The sequence below is a fragment of the Buteo buteo genome, chromosome 24 (assembly GCF_964188355.1).
Source record: "Buteo buteo chromosome 24, bButBut1.hap1.1, whole genome shotgun sequence".
NCBI lineage: Eukaryota > Metazoa > Chordata > Aves > Accipitriformes > Accipitridae > Buteo > Buteo buteo.
The window spans coordinates 2,561,926-2,585,313 of NC_134194.1; the positions used below are offsets into that span (position 1 = coordinate 2,561,926).

General features: G+C 41.8%; 1 protein-coding gene across 1 annotated transcript in view; it reads left to right on the plus strand.

The window, feature by feature from the left end:
- Positions 1–23,079, plus strand: part of ACSL6 (acyl-CoA synthetase long chain family member 6) — a 34,047-nt gene extending 10,968 nt beyond the window's left edge. The window contains exons 10-21 of the mRNA XM_075056324.1: positions 1,336–1,409; positions 4,900–4,977; positions 7,458–7,592; positions 8,720–8,854; positions 10,406–10,501; positions 11,347–11,419; positions 12,844–12,932; positions 13,512–13,628; positions 13,877–14,020; positions 14,883–14,984; positions 15,646–15,717; positions 17,963–23,079. Of these exons, the coding sequence (XP_074912425.1) occupies positions 1,336–1,409; positions 4,900–4,977; positions 7,458–7,592; positions 8,720–8,854; positions 10,406–10,501; positions 11,347–11,419; positions 12,844–12,932; positions 13,512–13,628; positions 13,877–14,020; positions 14,883–14,984; positions 15,646–15,717; positions 17,963–18,103 (1,256 nt within the window). The 3' untranslated portion in view covers positions 18,104–23,079. The remainder of the gene's footprint in view (positions 1–1,335; positions 1,410–4,899; positions 4,978–7,457; positions 7,593–8,719; positions 8,855–10,405; positions 10,502–11,346; positions 11,420–12,843; positions 12,933–13,511; positions 13,629–13,876; positions 14,021–14,882; positions 14,985–15,645; positions 15,718–17,962) is intronic.
- The last annotated feature ends 309 nt before the right edge of the window (positions 23,080–23,388 follow it).

Genomic DNA, 23,388 nt, shown 5'->3' on the forward strand with positions numbered 1-23,388 from the left:
CCCACCCCAAAGGGCTGCCAGCGACACAGCCCGCAAACTGCTCTGAAACCGAGAGGATTAAGCGCATTTTCCTGTGCTGAAACTGATTCACCAAACACCACCACCCCTTCCTAATCGGAGGAAGCCAGGATGAAATTCTGGCCGATTTACAGTTTTGCGAGGCTGTTGCATCCATCGTTAGCTGTAGCGGCATTGCAAAGCTCCTGCGCCCGCCGTGCCGGGGCCACGCAGGGTGCTTGCAGGTAAAGCTCCTCCGATCTGCTTCCGCACGGCGTAGCGGGAGCTGCGCTGCAGTGGTGTGATCGAATTAAAACAATCTGCTTAAAAACGCGCTGGGGAGAGAGGCAGGCTCTGTAATCTTTATTCAAGCTGAGCTACACCTTCTTTTCAGAAATAAACCCTTTGAGGATGATGAAGAGGGACAGTGCTGCGGCAGGAGGACATGCAGAGTCCTCGGTGCCAGCACTGCGGGCAAGGCGTTCCCCATGGGAACATCGGCTCCCGTTTGTGCACGGGGAGGTTTCAGCCTTGGCCTTTGCTGCTTAATAAACCCCGTATTTTGGCGTACAAACAGATACGAAATGCAAGAGATGTATCCTGGTGCAAAGGGGGATTCTCAGCTCGGAACAGAAAAGGGGGTGAAAAAGCAAATATTGACGGTGTGGAGGTGCCTGCGTGGGTGGCAGGGGAAACGCTGCAGGCATGGGGAGAGGCACTGGGATGTGACACGGGGGCTTTGCCAGCTCCCTAATGGGTTTGGTGCTACCTTCAGGATACCTCTGCTCTGCTGCTGACAATATTAACGACTTCCCTTAATTGGGGTTTCATAGGGTGTGCTTGTAGCCTAATTTTTACCATGTATTACCTGTTTTCTGCATTGTTCAGGTTATCCAGTGCACTGGCTAAGTAAGAGCTTACCAGCCTTTTAAATGGGGTTTGTTGGTATTCAAGATCATTCTTAGTCAAAATCTGTATGAAATAAATCCTACCTGGAGAGGCTGGGAGCAGCCAGCCAGGTCTGATGGCCATGCTCATCAAAGCAGCTCCATCTGAGTGCTCTCATAAATTGGAGTTGGGCTATTTCTGGTGGAAACTGTTGTTCAGAGTCTCCAATAGAAATATTTGTGTTTACAGTATCATTTTATTAAATTTTGAGTATTGCAGTAAGTACTTTTGGTGCACATTACTGCACAGAAAGGACTGCAAAAATTACATATGTTTTAAAATTCAAAAAGAGAACTTAATATTTTAACCATTTCCTGGTTTGTTTTTTGTTAAGCTTTTGGAAATTACCTACTGGTTCATCTTTTAAAGTCACTCTTTGTTTCCTTTCAGGAAACCCCAAAGGTGCTATGCTGACTCACGGGAACGTGGTTGCTGATTTTTCAGGCTTTTTGAAAGTGACAGAGGTGAATACCCTGATCTAGAAAATGTTGCCATGTGCAGAGTGTGGGGGTTAAGCTGTGTCCCTGCATGGGCTGGAAATGCGCTCTTGCAGATAAGAGGTGAATTTCCTCTTACTTGGAGGGCCAAATCCATGGAAACAGGAGCAAGTCTGAGCTTACAGCCCTGGAGGGCATTAAATCCCCTTTCCAGCACTGGCTCCCTGGCTCTGTAGGGTGCAAAGTGCTTCTGAGTAGCAATGCTGGCTCCTGTAAATCAATTAATTAACTCCTTTTGAAGAACTAGGAGAGCAAACAAGCCCTGTACAGTTGCAACTCGTGCTTGAAAAAGAGCACAGAGTCCAGCTGTGCTCTGTGTCCCATTGTGCCCATACAATGTCCTCATTTATCCGAAAGCTCTCTGCATATAAAGTGTGTGTATACATATATATAAACATACATATTTTTTACAAGAATGGTTAATTTAATTGATATTAAAGTGTATCTCAGTTGCTGTTATACATATTTTTAAAAAAGCATAGCACTGGCCAAGTACCCGTATAATATGTTTCATGCAATGTGTAAACTTGTGTTTAGAAACAATATAGGAAGCAGAATTGCTTTAGTATGACATATTAAGGATTTTATACAGCTTGTACTTAACTAATATAAAGAATCTCTTTTTTTGTAGTAAACAGGCAATTCTATAAAGTAGCGATGTACGCATGGGATGGACAATTTGTTACCTTACACCCCTTGCTGGTCTTATCATTGGTGCTGAAAATACAGCAGTCTTATTATCTTAATCCTTGAACTTTTTGAGGTTTCCAGACCGCTGTTGTAAGGAAAGTTGGACACGCGATGGGAGAGATCCCACTGAACTCACGTGTTCAAGTATTTGCAGGGTGGTGACTCGGGTAATTTGCAGTACGAAATGCCAATAGAGCAGCTTGGTGCAGCGAGCCCTCGGGCTTCGCAAGCGCAGGGCTTTCGCTGGGTGCAGGGGCAGCGAGATGCACGATTGAAAGCTGATGCGCAGATATGTCTTCAAAGGGCAGGAGCGTTAAGGCCATGGAGCTGTTGGAGCGAGAGGAGGGCCACGAAGATGATCAGAGGGCTGGAGCACCTCTGCTATGAGGACAGGCTGAGTTGGGGTTGTTCAGCCTGGAGAAGAGAAGGCTCTGGGCAGACCTTAGAGCAGCCTGCCAGTGCCTAAAGGGGACCTACAAGAAAGCCGGAGAGGGACTTTGTACAAGGGCATGTAGTGATAGGACAAGGCATAATGGCTTTAAGCTGAAAGAGAGTAGATTTAGATTAGATGTAAGGAGGAAGTTCTTCACTGTGAGGGTGGTGAGACATTGGGACAAGCTGCCCAGAGAGGCTGTGGCTGCCCCATCCCTGGCAGTGTTCAAGGTTGGACGGGGCTTGGAGCAACCTGGTCTGGTGGAAGGTGTCCCTGCCCACGGCAGGGGGGCTGGAACTATATGATCTTTAGGGTCCCTTCCAACCCAAACCATTCTGTGATTCTGTGATTTATTTTGGAAAAGAACTAATTTAGAGGGAGCTTGGGGAATTTAGCATCTTCCAGGACTGGCCCACAGAAATGGATTTAGTGTTCGCTGATGGCAATGAGACTCTTTGGTTAATCTCGAAGGCATCAGATTGAGACATAAGTCTGGTGTAAGTGGTTGTAAATTCGATAGCTTCAGTTACCAGAGTATTGCTGGTGGGAGTGTAAATGCCTGTAGCTGATCCACGCAATTAGGGCAATGTCTAACCACAGTAATGAAATCGAGCAAAGTGCAAAATACTTGAAAGTAGTATAAATTAATAAAATAAAAATACCTAAAGCTGCAAAGTACTGTAGATTTGCTGTTTACATACTCTTGTGCCAGTTATGCTTAGTTCATTGATTTTTATAAATGGAACATTTTTTGAAGTGAACCTAGAGCTTTATTATAAGGTTGTTCTTAAATGCCAAGAAGCTGTTTTCATTTTTATGTTTAACTGGACAACTGTGAAATACTATTCAATGTCATCATTCTGGTCCGATTTAAAACCAAATAATTTATTATCTAGGCACTCGAAGCAGTGTAAAAAAGAAAGCAGCATAGCTAGTGATGCTAATGGTTTTACATTACTGTGCTTGCAGAAAATGAGGCCAATTTGAAGTAATGTATAAATAGATCTGTAAGCCCTAATGGCTTAATTCAGACTGACACATAAAATAATATGAAACAGGACACTGAAAACACCCACATGGTCAATCGTGTTCGACTTCACTAGGTAATGGTTGGGAGGGCATACCCAAATCTGACTTGCCCAGATTTAACTTCAATAAAATATTCCCTGAGGAAGAAACTCCTGTGCTTCCATCTACTGCCATGTCCCAGGCCACAGGCTATCGATTCTGTCACAGCAGTGGAGAATGCAAAGCGGGTATAAACTGCTAATCCGGTGAGCTAATAGCTTTTATACCCATTTTCCACTAACCACTGGCATTGGTGCAAGTTATTGGGTAATCAAGCTTTCAGTTATTCTAATCCGTAATATCATGGCAAGCCTTACCCTTGGAAATGCAGGTAGAAAGGCTGCTTTTGGCATGGATCAGGTAAGGCTCTTGGGGCCTTTGTTTATTCCAGCCTGCAAGACAGAATTAAAACCTTGGCAAACTGAAGACTTTGGTCACTTTTATTTTTTGCATAATTTGTCCAGCCTTCTTTTTCCCCACTGCATCTGTCTGTGGGGCAGTGATAATGCCCTTAAAATCACATTTTAATCACTTAAAATTATGAGAAGCACTAACAGAAATCATTAATTTTTGCAGCTGAAAAAAAATCATTAATTTTTCCAACACGCTCTGATTCAAATCAATGATTAACCAAAGGAAAAGAAAAAATCTATAGCTTTGACTCTAGTAACGCTGTGAATCTCTGATGGGCTCTGTGCAATGTGCAGAAGTGATGCGCCTGTAGAGCCCCGCTGACTCCCAGGAGGCTCCTGCAGGTCTGCACACAGCTGAGAGCACAAATCATGGTCTCAGCACCTCGTGGTAGAAAGCAGAGAATAAAAATGGGGTTCTCTGTCAGGGCGAGCCTCCGTTCCCAGCGTGAGCTGTGTGGATACGACATGCCTTCTGCCACGGAGAGACCTCTCCATTGCCCTCTGTGTACATCTCCGTGCTCTTTACTCCTCCTGCTAACAGAGCTCCATTGACGCTGTGGCTTAACGCTTCACTTTGTACGCTGCTCCCTTCCTCTCTTGACAATCTTTACCCTTTTGCTCCTCTGGTGCCATTTTTCTTTTTATTGTTTTTTGACTTTCTTGTTGTCTTCCTGTCAGTGTTTCTTTCCTTTCTGTCTCCCATGCCCTTCACCTGCAGAAAGTGATCTTTCCGAGACAGGACGATGTGCTCATCTCCTTCCTGCCTCTGGCTCACATGTTTGAAAGAGTTATACAGGTAAGAAACCTGCCTGAACTGACGAGGCCTCGTGGGGCTCCTTGTGTTTTCTTCCAGAGTCAGTGGTCTCCTACTTGTGAGGATGTACACATTTCCTATTTGCCTTTAGCACACATGTTTGAGAGAATGGTACAGGTAAGGTCCTAGTGTCAGTGGAAATCATCTTTTTCCACACCCAAACCAAAAAATAAAATGAATAAAATACTAAATAACCAGCGATATCTTGTAGCACTAAAAAAGCTTGTACTCCAGAAGTGCCACGTGCATAACACCAGGGCCTGGCCTCTCATCTCGGTGACGTGGCCCTTGAGTCCAGAGCAATTCCAGGAGAGTTTCCCAAGCTCTCCAGCTTACACTGGTGGCTCTGAGATTGGAAAACAGCCCTTCATCAACGAGCAGAAACTGCTACCTGCACAATTTTGGGGGCAGCTTTTCAAAGCACTCTAGGATCAGGTATCATGGGAGTTAAAATAATTTTGTGCCATTTTCTACATCAGCTAAAATGCTTTTATTGCATAAATTAAGCAGATCTGCAAAAAAACTTGCAGACACTGAAAAAGAGGAAACTAAGATCATGGTGTGACACACGTGATCCTCCTGGCAGGGCAGCGTACGGTGGGCATTAACTGGAAACCAGCGTCCCCTGGAAATAATGGCAAATAGAAGTGCTAACTCGTGCCAGCCCGCAGAACTGACTTTTCACATCTCTTTCTGAAAAGACAGGTGATAATTTGTGCTGCAGTCGGTGTGTTAGGCAAGTCAGATGAGAGCATCACATCAGTTCTCCTGGCCTGAGAAGCTGCGAACTAAAAACTGATCCAATATGTGAAGACTGGATCTGGATTCAGTTGCAGCTCTGTACTTTCTCAGGGAGGGCTGTTTTGGGCTGAAAGCATACTTTTTAAGTCAGACAAGCATCTGAACATAAGCCTCCCACTTCTTCGTAACATCTGTGCCAGAAATAATATATTCTGCCCTGTTAAAAATCTTGCAAATTGGAAGTGAAAGTCCATGAGAGATTTGGAGAATTACAGCCCAGCCTTTCTTCACTTGTAAGGCAAGTTGGTCAGTATGCCACCACTATTTAGGCAATCTGTTTTGCCAGAAAACAAGAACATAATTAGTAAGAAGTCATCTGATGGGGAGAAAAAAAAAATTAGAAACAATTGAAATATCCTTATTTCATAGGATGTTGCCATATTGAAAGAGGTAGGCCTCCAAAGGGTGTCCAGGTTTATCCTCCCTGCTAAAGAAGCTCATTAAAGAGCTAAGAAGTCTTTTTCAAAAGAGCTAAGAAGTCTTTTTCAAAAGCATTCTGAACAGCAAGCACTGTGTCAACTTCCCTAGTTTTAGCCAACATTATTAGTTCCTGGAACTTGCAGTTAAAATTTTACAGATATATTCTTTAAAACTAAAAATTTCTAGTAGTTATTTATAATTCCCAGTGAGCACACTGATTATATTTTCCTTTTTTTTTTTTTTTTAAATTCATGGTCATGTGCAGTATAAAACACAGATTTGGCAGTATGATGTTTGTTAAACCCACATCACATGTATAAAATTCCTGTGGTTTCAATTGGTGGAGACAGTCTCTAACTGGTTGCCAGAGCAGTGAGAGCACTCCGGTTAGTATTACAGAGTTTTAGGAGTAGCACAAAAAGGCTTAGGTGTCTCTTAAGGAATTTTTGGTACACCAAAGGGGGTTGATGTTCTCAATCTACGCCTTGGAGAGCTCAGAAAAGTCGAGCGTACTGGTCTGGGCTCAGGAAGGCTGGACTCAGCTCCCAGCATCGTGGGCACTTTGCTGAGGATGCCTTCTCCTGCTTGCACCCTAAAAGCAGGGTAGTGATGCTGGTCTCCGAAGGCTCTCCAGTGATAAAATGCCAGTTTTACCGAGTTAGTGACTACCAGAGCTGCTGCTTCAGCTGCCAGTTGGCTTATCGCAGGCAGCCTGCCCTGCCCAATCCCGCACATCCAGCTCTATTCTGATCTGATTAAAGTGGCCTGTTTTCTTTCCAAATACAAAACTTCTGGATCTGTAGTTTCCATACAAGTAAAGCATCTTTTATGAAGTGGGCTTCTATTTCTGGGATACAGGATCAGGCACTGTATTGCTAACGTAGTCTATATTGTTGTATTTAAACAAAACTAAAGTATTAACATCTAAAAATCGGCTGCTGCTCAGTACGTTTTACAATGTTTCTTAATATGCATTTCTTTATTGACAATAGGTCCTCATGCTGTGAGCTGCTATGGTAGGTCTGGGCTTCAGACAAGAAGTTCAGATCCAGAATCTGCCATAACTTGGACTTCTCCATCCCCGTATGCAGGGGATGAAGGGAAATCCATTCTAAAAGCTTTGGTTCCTTGTTCTTCCAGAAACAGTAGCAAATTTGGTGGATGCTGAATTGCCAGTTCTGAGAAGTGCCCAGAACTATCCGTAGTTTTTTATTAAGTGCAAAATTTATGCTTACATTTATACATATTTCTAAACCCCCTTTTTTGCCTTACTGAGAGTAGAATTTCAGAAAAGGCACTTCAGTGTTTGGGAGGGATGCTCTGCCATGGGAATTAAAAGCAAAGAGGTTACATGCATTCCTTTTTCTTCCCATCAGTCTGTAGTATACTGCCATGGAGGGCGAATTGGGTTCTTTCAAGGTGATATTCGTCTCTTATCTGACGATATGAAAGCATTGCGTCCAACCATCTTCCCTGTCGTGCCGCGGCTGTTAAACAGAATGTATGATAAGGTGAGTTTAATTTTGCTCTTTTTGTAATAATGAAGTTTATGTCCCTTTAGTACTTAAGTGAAAGAATTCCCTTAGTCATGGAGATTTCCTGAGCAGATTATACTCTTTCTGCCTTACTGCAAACACATTCTTACCCTGTGTAACTGATACAGCTGCTCCAGTCTGTATTACGTCTGTATTACGTTGATTTACACAGACTGCAGACATTAATATGAAATCCCTCTGTATTAGCTTCTGACCCTGTTCTCACTGAGGTTACTAGTGACATTTCCAGACATGAGGGATTTTTTCATGACAGAAACACCACTCAAACCTGGATGCACTAGGACTTTTTGTGCCCTTCAACCGTTTTTGGAATTTCAGTCTCTCTTTCTGGTGGCAATGACAGCTGAAAATCAGGAACTGCAAAAGGACTATGAGGATTTAGGCAGTGTAAATGTGAGGTTGGCTTTTGGATCTAGAAATCTTTAAAACTAAGAGATGGTCTTGAAAGGTATTTAAGACAGGCATGTCTGGTCATCATGTTAAATCTGTTTGACCAGCTGGGAATATTTATTCCTCAGAAGACTTATCCTCTAAAGAAGAGCTTAAGCACAAGCTACTGATTTAATTTTTCCCCAAGGTCAGGACTGTTGGATCAGGGGTTCTGGTGCCTCATTAGACGGATGGGCACTGGGGGTTTCTTGTTTGTGGAGGTGTAGTTCATGCTAGTCTCTGATTAAGCTTAGGTAAACGCAGCCCCCACCACCGCATCAACCAGTGCTGATATCTGCTCTAGTATTCAAGTTGCTCATTCCTAGTTGCTCAGATTGCAGGATTTCACTGAATCTTATCATGTAAGTCATATAGAAATAGCAGTCATGTAAATCTAGTCAAAGCCTACACTGTCATCCTCTCTCTCTTTTCCCCAAAGGAACAGCACATACAATAGTGAATGGAGCTAAACAAAGCACTCCTTTTTTTTCCCCCACTAACAAAACCTTAGTGTAGTCTTATTTAACTGTACTGCTAATGTAACTATAGCCTACCTGGCACCGGCAGAACTGCATAGCTGTAATTGTAAGAATAGCTGTTGATGTTTTCTCTCTCTCGGGTGCCACGCTGCCTGCCACCCCGCACTCCCGCAGATCTTCAGCCAGGCAGATACGTCCCTCAAGCGCTGGATTCTGGAATTTGCTGCAAAACGGAAAAAGGCTGAAGTTCGAAACGGGATCATTAGAAATGACAGTTTGTGGGATAAACTTTTCTTTAATAAAATACAGGTAAGCGATTCAAGAAAAAACAGCATGCATCAGATGCCAAAATTTCAATTCTCTTAGGGACAGTTTTCCAGGGAGGAAGGGAGAAACACAAGGCAGACTAAGATGGCTTTTGCCACATCCCTCCTTCAGCAGCACTGAGAAATCACCTATTTGCAGAATAGTGCCTATTTTTTGCAGCTCTTGGATACAAGCTGTGCCCCTGCACAGCACCAAGGAGGGATGTGATGCAATGCGGAGGCACTTGCCCTCTGCCAGGTGAAGCTGCCCAGAAGCAGGATCATAGTGTCCGATACCAGCACTGCTGTCACCTCCTTCATTATTTGGGTGCTCTGCCTTGTGGGGACTGAGCACCTGCCATGGGCTCTGCCCGTGCCCCAAACCTACTCCTGTCCCCTCCCGGTGGGGATGGAATTCAGGAAGGTGGTCACGAAAAGAAAACTAACAGATCAAAGAGATGTTGCTCCAAAGTTTTCTGCAAATTCACTACAGGTACAATTGGATTTAGGGTCGAGTTTCAATTGGGCATATTCAAAACTGCTTTTTTCCCTAGGAAAATGAGAATAAGGGTGTAGAGAAAAATGCATGTGTAAACCGTGGTTTAACAAGAGGGGAAAGAAATGAGAATGCCCTGCTGTGTGCCACACATCTCAGTAAAAAAAGATTAAATTGGCTTTAAACCATGGTTTTTGGGCTCTGTACTACTCCAGGAGGCTCTGATTACTTTATTTTTTTAATTGGATAACTTATCTGGAGACACGCCACTTTATTTTTAACTAAAGAAACTGACTGTACTTTTCGTCTGCGGATTAGTTGTCCTCAGTGTGCAAAGACAGCAGAGTTCACATGACGCTGACGGGAGCGCAGACATGAGGCAAGCCAGGCTGCATATTGATTCAGGATCTGGCAAGACTGGCAGACTCAGTCAGGAGTTGTTTTCTTTTGTGTTGGGTTTTCTTTTTACTTTTAGAACAAGAAAAAGGAAATGAAGGGGGGGAAAGAAGTAAAGTGCGACACAGGAATTGACGTAATACTCTCCAGAAATATTTGAAGGTCATCTGCCTTAAAAAAGGGACAGCATTATTTTAGATGGCTTGGGAGCCAATTCATTAAAATCCACGAGGTGCAAATAAGCAAAGAAAACTGGAGGGGGGAAGAGTCTGTTTTTTACCCAACAGTTCCCCAGAGCCAGATGTTCTTCCCACAGGCCAAGGCTGCCTCCCCGCAGCTCTGCAGCCTGCCCGGGCGCAGGCAGCCGCAGGAGTTGAGACTGAGCAGCTCATCCACCGAGAGATGTGGGACTCCTGCCCTTGTACCTGGAATGTTTTTTCCTTGGGGCACTATTTCTACCTGCGAGGGGGACAGTTATTGCTTTTAAGATTTAGCTGGCTTTTTATCCCTAAGGAAAGATTCAGAGCCAGTTCATGTTTCCGTAGCGTGGCTGCAGAGCATTTTGTGCAAGCTCTGGATAAGCAATACTCACGGACGCTGCTGGTTTTGCCATCTGTAGTAAATTGTGATGCTTTTCTTTTGTTTTCTCCTGCTATCAAACAGGCAAGTCTCGGCGGATGCGTTCGCATGATAGTAACGGGTGCTGCCCCCGCGTCTCCGACTGTCCTGGGCTTCCTCCGGGCAGCCCTCGGATGTCAGGTGGGCTCGCGCGGCTCTTCGCTTACTGTTAGCTAGGAAACGCGCTGCATTTAAGAAAGGAGTTGGGTTAGGACCTCAGAACTGCATTTAGGACAGCTTCACCAGGATCAGTCCAACAGCAGGTGCAGGGCTTGGGGCAGACCCAGCTCCGTGCTGTCCCCGCAGCTCTGCGCCCGCAGCTGCGGGGCTGGAGCGGGAACGACTGGTGGTCCTGGGGAGGAAGCAGCAGGCAAGAGCTGTTTTCGCTGCGGGCAGCTGCCAAAAAAAAGCATAGACTCATCCCACCCGCCTCTCAGCACTTAACGGAGTATGTGCAATTAAATGTGCTTGTGGACGTGCTAAGGACTTTGTTACACAAGGTTTATTCTATATATAAATGGAGAAAGATAATCTTGAGATGGCAATTTATCCCACTTAAGTCCTCCACTGCGTTACTTCTCTTTGACTAGGAAGTCCAGGGCAACTGAAAGGCCTCATTCAAGAACCTAAAATTAGGTGGGGAAAAAAATTAAAAGGTGTTTTTCAAAATGTCCCACAAAAATACCTTTTTTCCCCACTAATAAATTCCTCTCAGAGAGTAACATACTTCTTGACTCAAAAGCTAATTGCTGAACTTGTCGTCTTATTATTTTCAGCTCTACACTGCGATGGTAATTCAGTCATGTAAATGAAATTTTGTATACAGTGAGAGCCAGGGAAAGTGTCCCTGCATTAAATGTGCGCCTGCACATTGCAGCTGGCAGGATTAGTTCACAGGGCTGTGCAACAGAAGGCAATTCTTAGATTTTTGTTCTGTGATAGTGAAATCATATATGCTCTTTTAAAGATACTCGTTTCTTTGTCAGGTTTACGAAGGTTATGGCCAAACAGAATGCACAGCTGGATGCACCTTTACGACCCCAGGTGACTGGACATCAGGTAATGATTTTCTTCCACCATTTCCAGAAAGAAGAAAAATGCACATTTCTTTTGAAAATTCTGGACTGTAACATCACAGGATGTTTATGCAACATTCACCACCGTGTGAATAATTTTCAGTGAATGTAATGTTCTTGAAAGTATTACTAGTCCAGAATAAATACACAGGGGCCAGGTGTTGGGCATGTTTGCCTGGGGAGATTTGGAATTGTCCCTTGAGCTGTTATTTGTGATACCCTCATCTCTGCACTCCAGGTGCTCTCAGTCCTTCTTAGAGCACTGGAGCTGAATTTAAAAGAGTGTTTGTTAGAATGAAATGCTGGAACAAAGAAAAGATTAACACATTTATGTACTTAGTGAGCAAACTCAGGCTTCAAATACAGATCCACCACTACTGAATACTTTATATATTTCAGGCTTTCAAAACATTTGAATATTGACAAAATCAGCTAAAAATTAGCACTAAGCAAGATTCAGCTAATACATACAAGTACTGCAGCTTAATTTCTTCTTAATATAAATAATCAGTATTTATAAAAATGTTTTGAAATGGGTATCATACTTGATGATATGATGAATACTTGTAGGAAACCTGGACATCAGATATTAATGGGTCTGGCCAGTTAAACATTTCCTTCTTTCCAACCCAGATTTTCTGTGGCTGGAGAAGAGCACGTGCTTTCTTCTCCCAGCACAAGCGGCCATCTGTTTGGTTTTTGTCAAACCAAAACCAGCCCCTTGCAGGTACTGGTGTGTCCTGGGGCTCGCTGCCCACCAGCCCCCTGCCCATGCCCTGGCCAGCACTGGGCAAAGAGCCGCTCACCCGCCAATGCCGCATCCTCATCCTCAGCGCGCTTCCAGCTGGCTCCTTTGCTAAATGAGACCTCAACCCACGAAGTGCTGTGACACAGAGCTGGGACTCCTCTCTTTCCAGTCCGTCTTTCCTAGTGGCTGTTTCTGGGGGATATAGGACGGTTTTGCACACCGTAGTGCTCCAGCAGTGCTCCTTGGCTACAGCAGACGTTGTCCTCGCTTCATCTCTGGAGAAACTGTAGGGGTGGGGGGAAATGTGCTTGGTGTAATGTCCCTGCGATTGGCATTCTCAGGTGATTAAAACAACAAGAGCTTTGTGTGCTTTTATAATTAGTTAAGCTTAAAAAAGGGTTTAGTCTCTTACAGGTAAGGGAGACCTGGTCTGTATATCGACATGTTTGAAAATAGGGTTTATATATATATCCAAACAGGAGGTTTGGGTATTTAGTCTTGATAGTGCAAAACCTTAAATGAGGAAACTACTTCTGCACACAGACACAGCTCCTGCAAGAACATCCAGTGTATCTACTACTATGCAAGCAACTAACAATAAAATGCTAATTATCGTTTATAGGAGAGATGACAAGTGACTTGATAACTTTGATTTCCAGGTCATGTAGGAGCCCCTTTGCCCTGTAACTTAATCAGATTGAAGGATGTGGAAGAGCTGAATTATTTTGCTTCCAAAGGAGAAGGAGAGGTAGCAAATCACATTTTTATATCAAATTCTCACTAGTTAACACTGTATTAAGTAGCTATGTAGTTATAGAAGCATTTTACCTTTGTAAGGTGCATGGTTGCTGATGTGTTACACATTACAGTCAGGAAAGGAAAACATCGATTCAGCAGTAGAGCAGCAAAGCATTAATTAAAGAGGGGCTGTGGCAGTACTTCCAGCCAATGCCATGCCTGATTACTTTAACAGCTAAGATGGAATTAATTAGTTCAGCTAAGAAGAGCTGAATTGCTGTGATTTCTACATTGCTGTTATTTCTATATTGCACATAAATTAAACTTACTGAAATAACTTTGTTTTTTTTAACTGCAAGCTGAATGCAAATCAACTTCAAGCAAATCAGTTTTGCAACCCCTACTTCATAGTTCCATTGGTTTGAAACAAATCCATAGGTATTTTATAACACAATATATTTTAGTTTCATGGAGCACAGTCATTAAGTCAACCTTTAAAATATTTCAATTTTATGAATTACAATTCAGCTTGTTAGTATTTACAGCAGAATAATAAAATAATTTATCAGCAACTCTGACTGTTTTGCAGATATGTGTGAAAGGACCAAATGTTTTCAAAGGTTATCTGAAAGATGAAGAGAAGACAACTGAAGCGCTGGACCAGGAGGGCTGGCTTCACACCGGAGACATCGGGAAATGGTTACCTGTGCGTACTGATCAGATGCTTAGTTCTTATGTCATTGTATTATCCCATGTAAATTTTCAAGTACTGAACTTAAATTTCCAAGCAGGTCTATCTTCATAAAGGGTTAAGTTTATATTTTGCAGAATAAGCTCGATATGTCAGTGAAGCATTTTCTGGCAGTTTAAAGAGCTCTGTTAAAAGCAGACTGCTTACTGAGTCTCTGTGGTTAAATAACTTCTCTGAGAACTCTCATTTCTTTCTCCTAACAGAATGGGACTCTTAAAATTATTGATCGGAAAAAGCATATTTTTAAACTTGCTCAGGGAGAATATATTGCACCGGAGAAGATAGAGAATATCTATATCCGCAGTGACCCTGTTGCCCAGATCTACGTCCATGGAGACAGCCTGCAGGTAAAAACTAAGTTTTCAGAAAATCTTACTTTGTTCTTTGTAAACTGAAGACAGAGAGCTGGGCATGAATGCGGGGAAAGTGTGAGTGGATCACGGTATGTTTTTGCCCTGATGTCTCCGTCCTGTTCTGGAGCTGGCTGCTGGCCACGCAGGAGCTGAGCCTCTGGTGGGACCCTAAGCAGCTTGGAGGATGCTGTGGCCAAAGAATTGAAGCCTTTAAATTTGCATTTAATTTTTTTTAATTTAAATTTTTTTAAGCCTTTAAATTTGTTTCAGTGTCACCCTTCAGTGCTCTAAAGCTCTCTTTTGGCCTGTTGCCTGCACTAAGCCAGACAAAAGCAGAGCCACTGCTGCTCCACGACTGCTGCCTACCCATTTTGACCAATCTTGTCCTGTTTATTCGCATATTTATACAAACATGGACAGCTTCTGAAACCATTGCGATTCATCCCTCTACGCTAATTGGCCACAAACACGAGGCTTCCCTTGGCATCAGAGTTTGCCTGAGACTCACAGGCCCATGAACTGCATCTGTATAAATGATATGGGCTATGTTCTGCTCTGGCTTATGCCTCTGAAAAAAATAATTAATTTAATTAATGTCCAAGCAGAACACAAACCCAACTGAAGGGGTTAAAATTGCTGGCAAATGCAGGAACAGTCACAGAGAACCATTTTATCTGAGGAAAAGGAACAGACACCAAAATATACCTCACTATGACATGTTAGCAAATTATTGACATAATTAAACAAGAAGCGATAAACACGTAGCAAATCCAACTGGCTTATATCTTCACTTCAGTGTGGGGCCTTAAATGTTGTTCAGCTTTTGCCTGCAACTCTCCTTCTCCTTCACCTACAGGCCTTTCTGGTAGGAATTGTGGTGCCCGATTCCGAAGTTATGCCAGGCTGGGCAAAGAAAAGAGGGTTTGATGGAACATATACAGAACTCTGTAAAAATAAGGTTTGTCTTCCTATCTCTCTGCAGTACAGACATTTTTTCATGGTAGCATAACCTAGTTAAAGTAGTTGTCTATCATTAATGATCTCAGTGACAAGAATTATTTCCTCACTGAAAATTAAGCAGGGTTGACCTGGATACAGTGATGTGTGCTGGCTGATGGTACAGACCTCTGCAAACGCCGGCACGGGGGGGACCAAGGGTCTGTCCTGCAGAGAACAGTGCGGCAGTAGGAGAGGTTGTGTTTGTTCAGATGTCTCAAATAAGGATCCCAGCCTTATTTACACACGCTCTCTAATACTGAGTACCTGAGTTGGATCACATCGATGAACACTGATGCCACTGAGTCATCCCACGGATGTCTGTGGGAAATGATTCTGCACCTAAGTCTGGTAATTGGTGGAAGGATTGCAAATTCAAACATCTATGCCATATATGCTTGAAAATATAACCTGACTTTTCATACTGAGGAAACAGTTAACATCACTGCACTTAAGTTTAATGTTTGTACCTTTCTTCAATAGAATATTTGCTAATTATGTATTAACTGTCCATAAGGCACTTGAACTTTCCTCAGAAACATGTTTTCTTGATGAACAATGACATTAATTGCATGTAAGGTTGACTCTGGTATTTCATGAGGAATTTATGTGTTTTAACCCAGGAACTGCAGCAAGCGATAATGGAAGACATGGTACGGTTAGGTAAGGAGAGTGGACTTCATTCCTTTGAGCAGGTAAAATGAAACAATTAATACATTTTTCAGTGTGGTCAGACAGGCAATTTGTCCTTTTGTATTGAATGGGGATTTGTCAGCATTTGTTATGTTACTACATATCCTTCTTGCAGCGGCACACAATGTTTTTGGAAAGAGCTTTATTGCTGGGAAGTTGTATTTGTTCCTTTGAAAAACACATGCGCTGTGATTCTGCCTTCCACTCATGCTTGAAATTTGAATTAAATGTAGTGAAAGTTTTGGGTGCAGAGGTAAAAACCTAATCCAGGGACATGGATAATCTCCAGTCTGACAACCAGAGGTCAAGATAAGTATCTGTTGGACTCTAATGCTTCTGCCACTGAAAGCACTGTTAAGAAACTGGGTCACTAATTACCATTCTTCTAACTGACCTAGGAAATACTGCTGGTTTATTTATTTTCAGCCTGTGCACTAATTCTTTTCTGGTGCTTGTGTAAATGTTTCTGCAACAGAGCTACAAACACTTCAGAAGGAGAGATCTGAAATCAACCATGGATTAAACAGCATTAAAAACACAGTAAAAAAAAAAATCCATCACATTTTAAAATGTCAAATGCTTATTTCTGTTAAAATAATGAACATCTTAATCATTATATATAATTAGCAAGGGCCTTTTTGCTTTTGTTTAGACTGTTTCTGCATGGTAATTCTAATGAGTAATTCACCATATCTAAGTGCAGCAGAAGCACCATTAAACATAAACTTGTTATTCTTCATTTCTCAGTTACATATGCAAATGAAATGATAGTAAGAAGAAATGAATTTAAAAATGAAATTCAATATAAAGCACGGTTTGCAATGCACATAATTGTCTGTGGTAATAAGTCTGGTTTGCTCCTGCCATAGTCTTCACAGTACGAAATATCCTCAAGTAATCTATTCTACCAGCAGTTTGCAATTAATAAACTATAAAGCAAGGAGGAAAGCCTTGCCATCTTTCTAAAAAAATTAAGAAAAAGATTTTCACATTTTAAAACTAAAGGGCTTCAAAATTCAATCTCTGTTGCAATATGTAATCTTAAAACCGAACTTTGAGCCAGATATTATGGCTAATGTTCTTGTGGGATAGGATCCCCTGTATACGGAAGAGCCACTCTTTATCGTCCCTGTCCTTGTCTGCAGTGCCAGAGGCCTGAGCTTGGACCTCTGGCTTGGAAATGACAACTCCGGCTTCTGTAACCAACAGCTTCCAGGGTGCAGGCTCTGAAAGTCAGTGCAGCAAGCGGGGGAAGCGTTAATAGCACAAACACTGATTTTGTGAAGCATGTCACTGGGGGAGGAACTGGACCACAACGCTTGCAGGGGAAAAATGAATCACGTTTCTAATGGGAATTTAAAAATGAATTCTCAGTCTATATTCCTGCAACTCCCAGTCTAACAAAACGCAAACCAGTCTGGTTTGGGGAATCACGAAAGCAGCAGATGGCTGGAGAATTTTGTCTTAAATCGGTGGACTATGACCAGTCACGCAGCAGTTTTCTGCTTTCTGCCACACCAGCACTCCCATAAATGCGCTGGAAGGAAAAGCTCGCTCCCATCTGCGCTGCCAGGCTCCCTGCTGTGCTCAGAGACACCGCCGCCAACAAGGGCAGCCTTGTACAATCCTGTTTGCCTAGGCTGAATGATTTTATATCATTTTAATTAGCTAGTAAAACACCATCAATTCTTCCTTAAAGATGATAATCACGTATGCTCTTTGTGCCTGCAAAGCTTCATGATAATTTCGCAAGACCGAATTAGCACCGCTTCCTTTCTTTTGCAGTCTGGTTAAGATGATGTTTCTTAGCCTGACTCCCTGCCCTCCCTCCCTTCCACTCTCGTCCACAGTCTTTCAACCGTGTGAAACTCCGCAGTTACAATATCGCATATGGCGATACTGTCCCTTGCGCTCTGCCTCGCTGTGTTTTGGCCTTGGTTTCATACGGAAAAGAGGTTTATGTGCTCATTCTCTCGGAGAGCTCCCTTCTGCGCTGGCTGGCTGTCGGGGCAGCACAGACATGGGAAGACAAGCAGGAGAGCAGGGAGTGGTGAGGGGTGGTGGAGGGATTTAGTGTCGCCTTGGAAAACTTGGGCAGGTGAGGGAAATCCTGGGGACCCGGCGGAAGGGTCCCCTGGGCTGCAGGCACAGCCAGAGGTAACCGCAGCAAGGCTGGCTTAAGAAGTTACACTTACTGAGTGTGATGCCTGTAATCTTTGCTATAAATATATCCCTTTTTTATTTTAGGTCAAAGCCATTTACATTCACTCTGATATGTTCTCAGTACAAAACGGTTTGTTGACACCAACATTAAAGGCTAAGAGACCAGAACTAAGAGATTACTTCAAAAAACAAATAGAAGAGCTATATTCAAGCATCTCCATCTGAAACCACAGGAAGAATGTTCTGAAAAATGGACTTCATAGCAATATTAGAGTAACACTCAAAAATACAGAGCCAGAATGACACAGCTGAAATGGATAAGCATCTGAATCTTACATTTGAGCCTTTCATTGTTCTAGGATTTCATCACTAACCATAATTTTCCTTCTTTTTTCCATCAGGTCTGATACAATTCATTTTTTACTCTATGTACACAATAGGGTACTACTAAGGATTATGCTCAATTGCCACAAAACTTACAGAAATTTCAATCTATGACCAAGTAAATTATGGAAACGTATTAATAACTACAAACATTTCCAATTAAAATAGGGAAAATTTCAGGTATGTCTGTTGATATTTGATTGTATATAACCTAATACATTAGAAGCTAAAATTGTGGATAATTCAATAATGTGGTCTACCTCAAACAATCAGTGATTGATGGTGAAAGTCTGTTTTCCCTGATCTGGAACTTCAAGCTGGATATTGGTTTATCTATAAAAGTGATAGTTTTTATATTTTCCAGGACATAAATTACATTGATTTGATTTAATCATTAATGACCTAACAAACGACCAGAATAGAAACAGGAATGAATCTCCTGCTAATTGTACTTAATAGACCTATTATTATATTACATCTAAGGGATTAACATTACCTTGAAATTACAAGAACAGGTTAGGAAGCGGTAGGATAGAATTTCCTCTATTTCCTTTTCATCTGAACTCAGTTTATACATGGCATGCTGGTTTTACATTAGGGCCTCCTTCAGCACAGTACACTCACGGACATCTGAACTGCTCAAACTGAGAAGGTTGCAAAAGCATCGCTGGCTCTGTGGCGGCTTTCTGTGGGAGTTCACGTTAACCCACATGCTCCCAGTCCCTAATTTATTACTTTACATGCTGCTAATACTGCGTAGTCCAGTTGGACTAACTCCCTTTCAGAAAACAGTGCTAAGGAAATGGAGCACAAGGTCTAAGCTGCGATTCTGAATGGGGCATAGCAAAACAAATTGGTTTGGGAGAAAGGCCAGCCTGAGATGCAGCAGTGGAGGGCATCCTTCGGTTGGCTGTGGAAGAGGAAAAAATACTGCTCCAAAAGGCCCACAGGGATGGGCGAAAGGCTGTGTTAGCCAGTGCTGTTGGAAGGTGTCATGGTACGGTAAAATATGGGACGTGGTTGCAGAAAGGCCTGCTAAGAAAACATTTCTACGTTCAGATGTCTGGAAGCCTCAGTTCCCACTGTCATCACTTCCAGTGGCCTCTCTGGAATGAACAGCAAGTTGTCTGGATGAAACCTTAGATTTCACGATCAGCTGCAGCCATTAGAAAGGGGATCAGTCCCATGTGGAACAGGAACAGACTCTAGAGATCTCTCCTGATATAAAGCACTGTACAAAACAATAAGAAAACTGTAACGTCAAGTCACTTGAATATTCGGACTGTTGGTGGCTTCCTTCTGCTAAACAGGGTCCTAAATATATACGTGTATTTTAATAGCTGCTGTTTGTTGCACCTGTGCATACTAGCATGGAGCTGTGCCTGCTAGATCTTCTTTGCTAGGACAGTGAAAGCACACATATTTTCTCTTTTAAACTGGAATCCACTGTAGACTTTTGAAGCTAAAAGTTTAAATTTTTAATCTAAATGATCTCTTATTTTCCCTCTGAAATTCTATTGCATGCTTCAAAATGAAATAAATTGAATTAATGAGTTAGCGTTACACGAAGACTGACTTATTGCAGTGATTTCAGGACAAAATGATACAAAGGAAACCGTATCAGCTAACATAATCACTCATATAAAGAACACGGTGATTTATCAAATGTGCAAGTATTTGTCTGAATCCCTTTTTGCGCCTGATTCCTCATTTGATTCCAGTGCAATGACTCATATCAGTCCAAAGCAAGTAAGAAATGCCGTTACTGTGATCTGATGGTGTTGTACATTCATTTTTCATCAATGTACACAGCAACAGTATCCCTGGGGAATTTGTGTCTGCCGCGTCTACAGAGGATAGGAATTACTGTATAAAATCTGGCTCTTTAGGTCAAGTCACAAAGGATTTTCATCTCTGCGGAGTCTAGTTCATCTCCTTTTTGTATCGGCCAAAACAGTCATTACATACGCATGCTTCAAAGCTATGAAGAATCAGTATGACTTCCTGTTTTAATGCGACATACTTTTAAAATAAAAAAAAATAACTAGTCATCTAAAGAAGAACAGAAAAGCTATTTTCCACTGACCTTTTTCTACCACATGAATTTAATTTACTTCTAAGATGATTTCAGTTTACTAGACTTTTCTAGATAACTAAACTCTGACTTTATATAAGTATAGAAGATCCCAATATGAGTTTATTTATGGCTTAGATGGCTGGTATTTTTAAGTATATAGAGCTGAATAATGTATCGGTATTCTTCTTTCACTATTTGATGCAAAATGTCAGATACACTAGAGCCAAAGATATGAACGGCAAACAAATAAGAAAAAACAGACTTGGCCACACTAGGATGATGCAAAATTTGGGAGGAATTGTGTTGTCACACCAAAAGCGTGACTACTTTCAGAACTTGTGAAAAGCTGTACAAATAAACTAAAAGCTCTCTTTAATACCTTCTTGCATAATCAGATTTTCCTCTGCAGGTCACTCTCTCTCGCCACAATCATAGCAATGTTGTAAGAGATTAAAACTTGAAAGGAACACGTGCGTAACGTGTGAGCTAGGCACAAACATGCTTCTCTTCAAATTCCAGGAACGTTTATTTTGGATTGAACTTTCTTAAACTGAAATACTTCTTACGTCCACCAGGGAAAAATCCCCTGGGCTGTCCAATAACCAGTTTGGGTTTTTTTTCTTCAAGATAACTAATTACAAAATTAATTTCTAATATTCATCTTATTGAAAGAGTTGAGACTCAAGCACTGTTGCATAAATGGCAATGCAAGTTACCCTTCTCTGTAAAGAGCCCTGTTCTTGATGGCTTCAGGATGATGGGTTTTAACTAATCACTGTCATCTGGGGGTTCATTCCACAATCAATTAATGAAAAAATACAGCAAGCCCACTGAAATGAGCACAGCTCCGGTCTCCCACTGCAGGTGGGATCAGTGCTGGTCGGAGTGGGGAGCCTGTGATGGGGCTGTTACTCGGTGTCGGTCGCCTTGAGCAGCCAAGTGAGAGGAAGGAGTTTTGCACCTTCTCCCCTGAAGGCTTATGCTGCAGTCGGTGTGCTGCGGGCTGAGGTACCGTATTCTCGGAGATTTTAAAAACGGGAGGTTCTTCCTGGGCCTGGTGCTATGCCTGTGAAATCACTGGAAGACTGCGTCCAGTGCTCATACAAGGAAACCAGAATAAAATAGATTTTTCCAGGGAGAGAATATTGCTTAGTTATACATTTTGTATGTTCTTTGCTCAATATGTTGCACAGTTCTGCCACAGAAATGGTCAAAGACACACATAAGTGTGAGCAGAAACCACACCAGACAGTCTTAACCCCATGTTGGCAGGAAATACACAGCACTATTCTGTCCTGAAAAGCATATTTGCAGGTTAAAATGGTTGATGCACATCAGGTGAGAGAGAGACGGTGAGTTGTTTATTGATAAAGCACTATTTTGCAATCCTGTCATCACTGTTAGTAAGTATATATCAGCATCAGTAAAGTCCAGTGTCATTTTTGCCATGAATATTAAATTCTTGCATATAACAGAAAAGAATCTGACTTAATCTTCTGGAATGAAACGAAGTAACTTAGAGGGTTTGTTTGTTTGTTTGTTTGTTTTTATTTTCCATGTGTTAAAAGCACAAACTGGTGATCTATATGTAAATAAACTGCTACAAGATGAATGTAAACTGGGAAAGAATATACTATTTTTGCATGGTAACAGATTACTTAAAGACCTCTTGATGCCTTACAGAAAATTTGGAAAAGCATTTTATTTAGAGGCAATTCTATCTGTGTACTTTTTGTATCTTTAGCTCACTTGGGGTTTGTCTGTGGAAAAAAAAAGATATTGGAATTAGATCTTTGTTTCTTCTTGGAATTAACATTCTTCAGCACTTTGCACATTCAGTGGTTTCTATGCCACCTTTATTCCTGTTAAATGATGAAGCTGAGGCTATGCTTTTCAGAGGAGAATCTGGATGCTTGTAGTCTGGGAGGGAAAAAGTTTTAGATCCCTGGAATTGTTCCAAAATAAAATGTTTTCTGAGGCATCTAGAGCCCCTTTAAGCCCTTCATTTCAGCTTTTTGTTATGTATTTTAGCAAAGTACAAGCAGCTAACAAATGAGGCATTTTCGTAGGTGTTGCCTATTCTATTTTCAACTGAAGGTGAAGGGGTTAAAATATAACATACATTGGTGTAAAAAAAAATCTTAACTGTAATTAAAGATTTTTCAGTTTTGGTATATTAGCATGTATATCAAAAAGTCATCTATGGAAACTTTTGTAAAGAATTAAATTGTCACATTTCTCAAAACTGCTCATAAGATTTTCTCGTGGACTGATATACAATAAAAGCTCTTTTATAAAATCTGTTGTTACTCCAGCACTCTGTCCTCACAATTGGTATGAAGTCGTTCAGAATGTGTGCCTATACAAAATGTGTTGTAAAAAAAAATATATATATACGTAAGATAACATAACGACCAAAGGAATACTGGAACCTGAGATTGGTTTTAGCAATCTTCTATGAAAAAATTGTTGCAAAGTTCTCTGAAGATGCAGCAGTCTTTCTGTAATGGTTTCATTTTTTTTATTTTAAATCAATAATAATATAACCAAATGTATATGCTTGTTTAATATGAATTGACAATTGGGAATGCATAGTATTTTTTCAGACTATGTGTCTAAAACAATAAAGTTTAAAAGTGTTCAGTCTCTATTCCAGTTTTTGCGTGCACTTGCATCTCTCCCTTCACTTGGAAATCCAGCAATGCCAGAGAATTCTTTCAAATTCTTCATGTTAACAAAGCAATGAGATTCCTCTGCTCTATAAACTTAAGCTGAGACACAGGGTCTGATCAGTAAAAGGAATGTAACATACACAGTTTCAATTTCAAGATGTAGCACTAGAAAACCCAATCTGTCGGCCCATTTATTAGCCAAAACCAGTACAAGGGAGCACCAGCACCCAGTACACCCACCCCCCCCAAAGGCCAGCGGCAGGGGAGCAGGACCAGGCAGGATTATTGACGGGCAACGACGCACTTTTAATTTTGCCTCAGAAACCGGTGGCTGGTGCTCGCTTCCAGGGAAACGCCCGCCCGCCCGCCCGCCATCA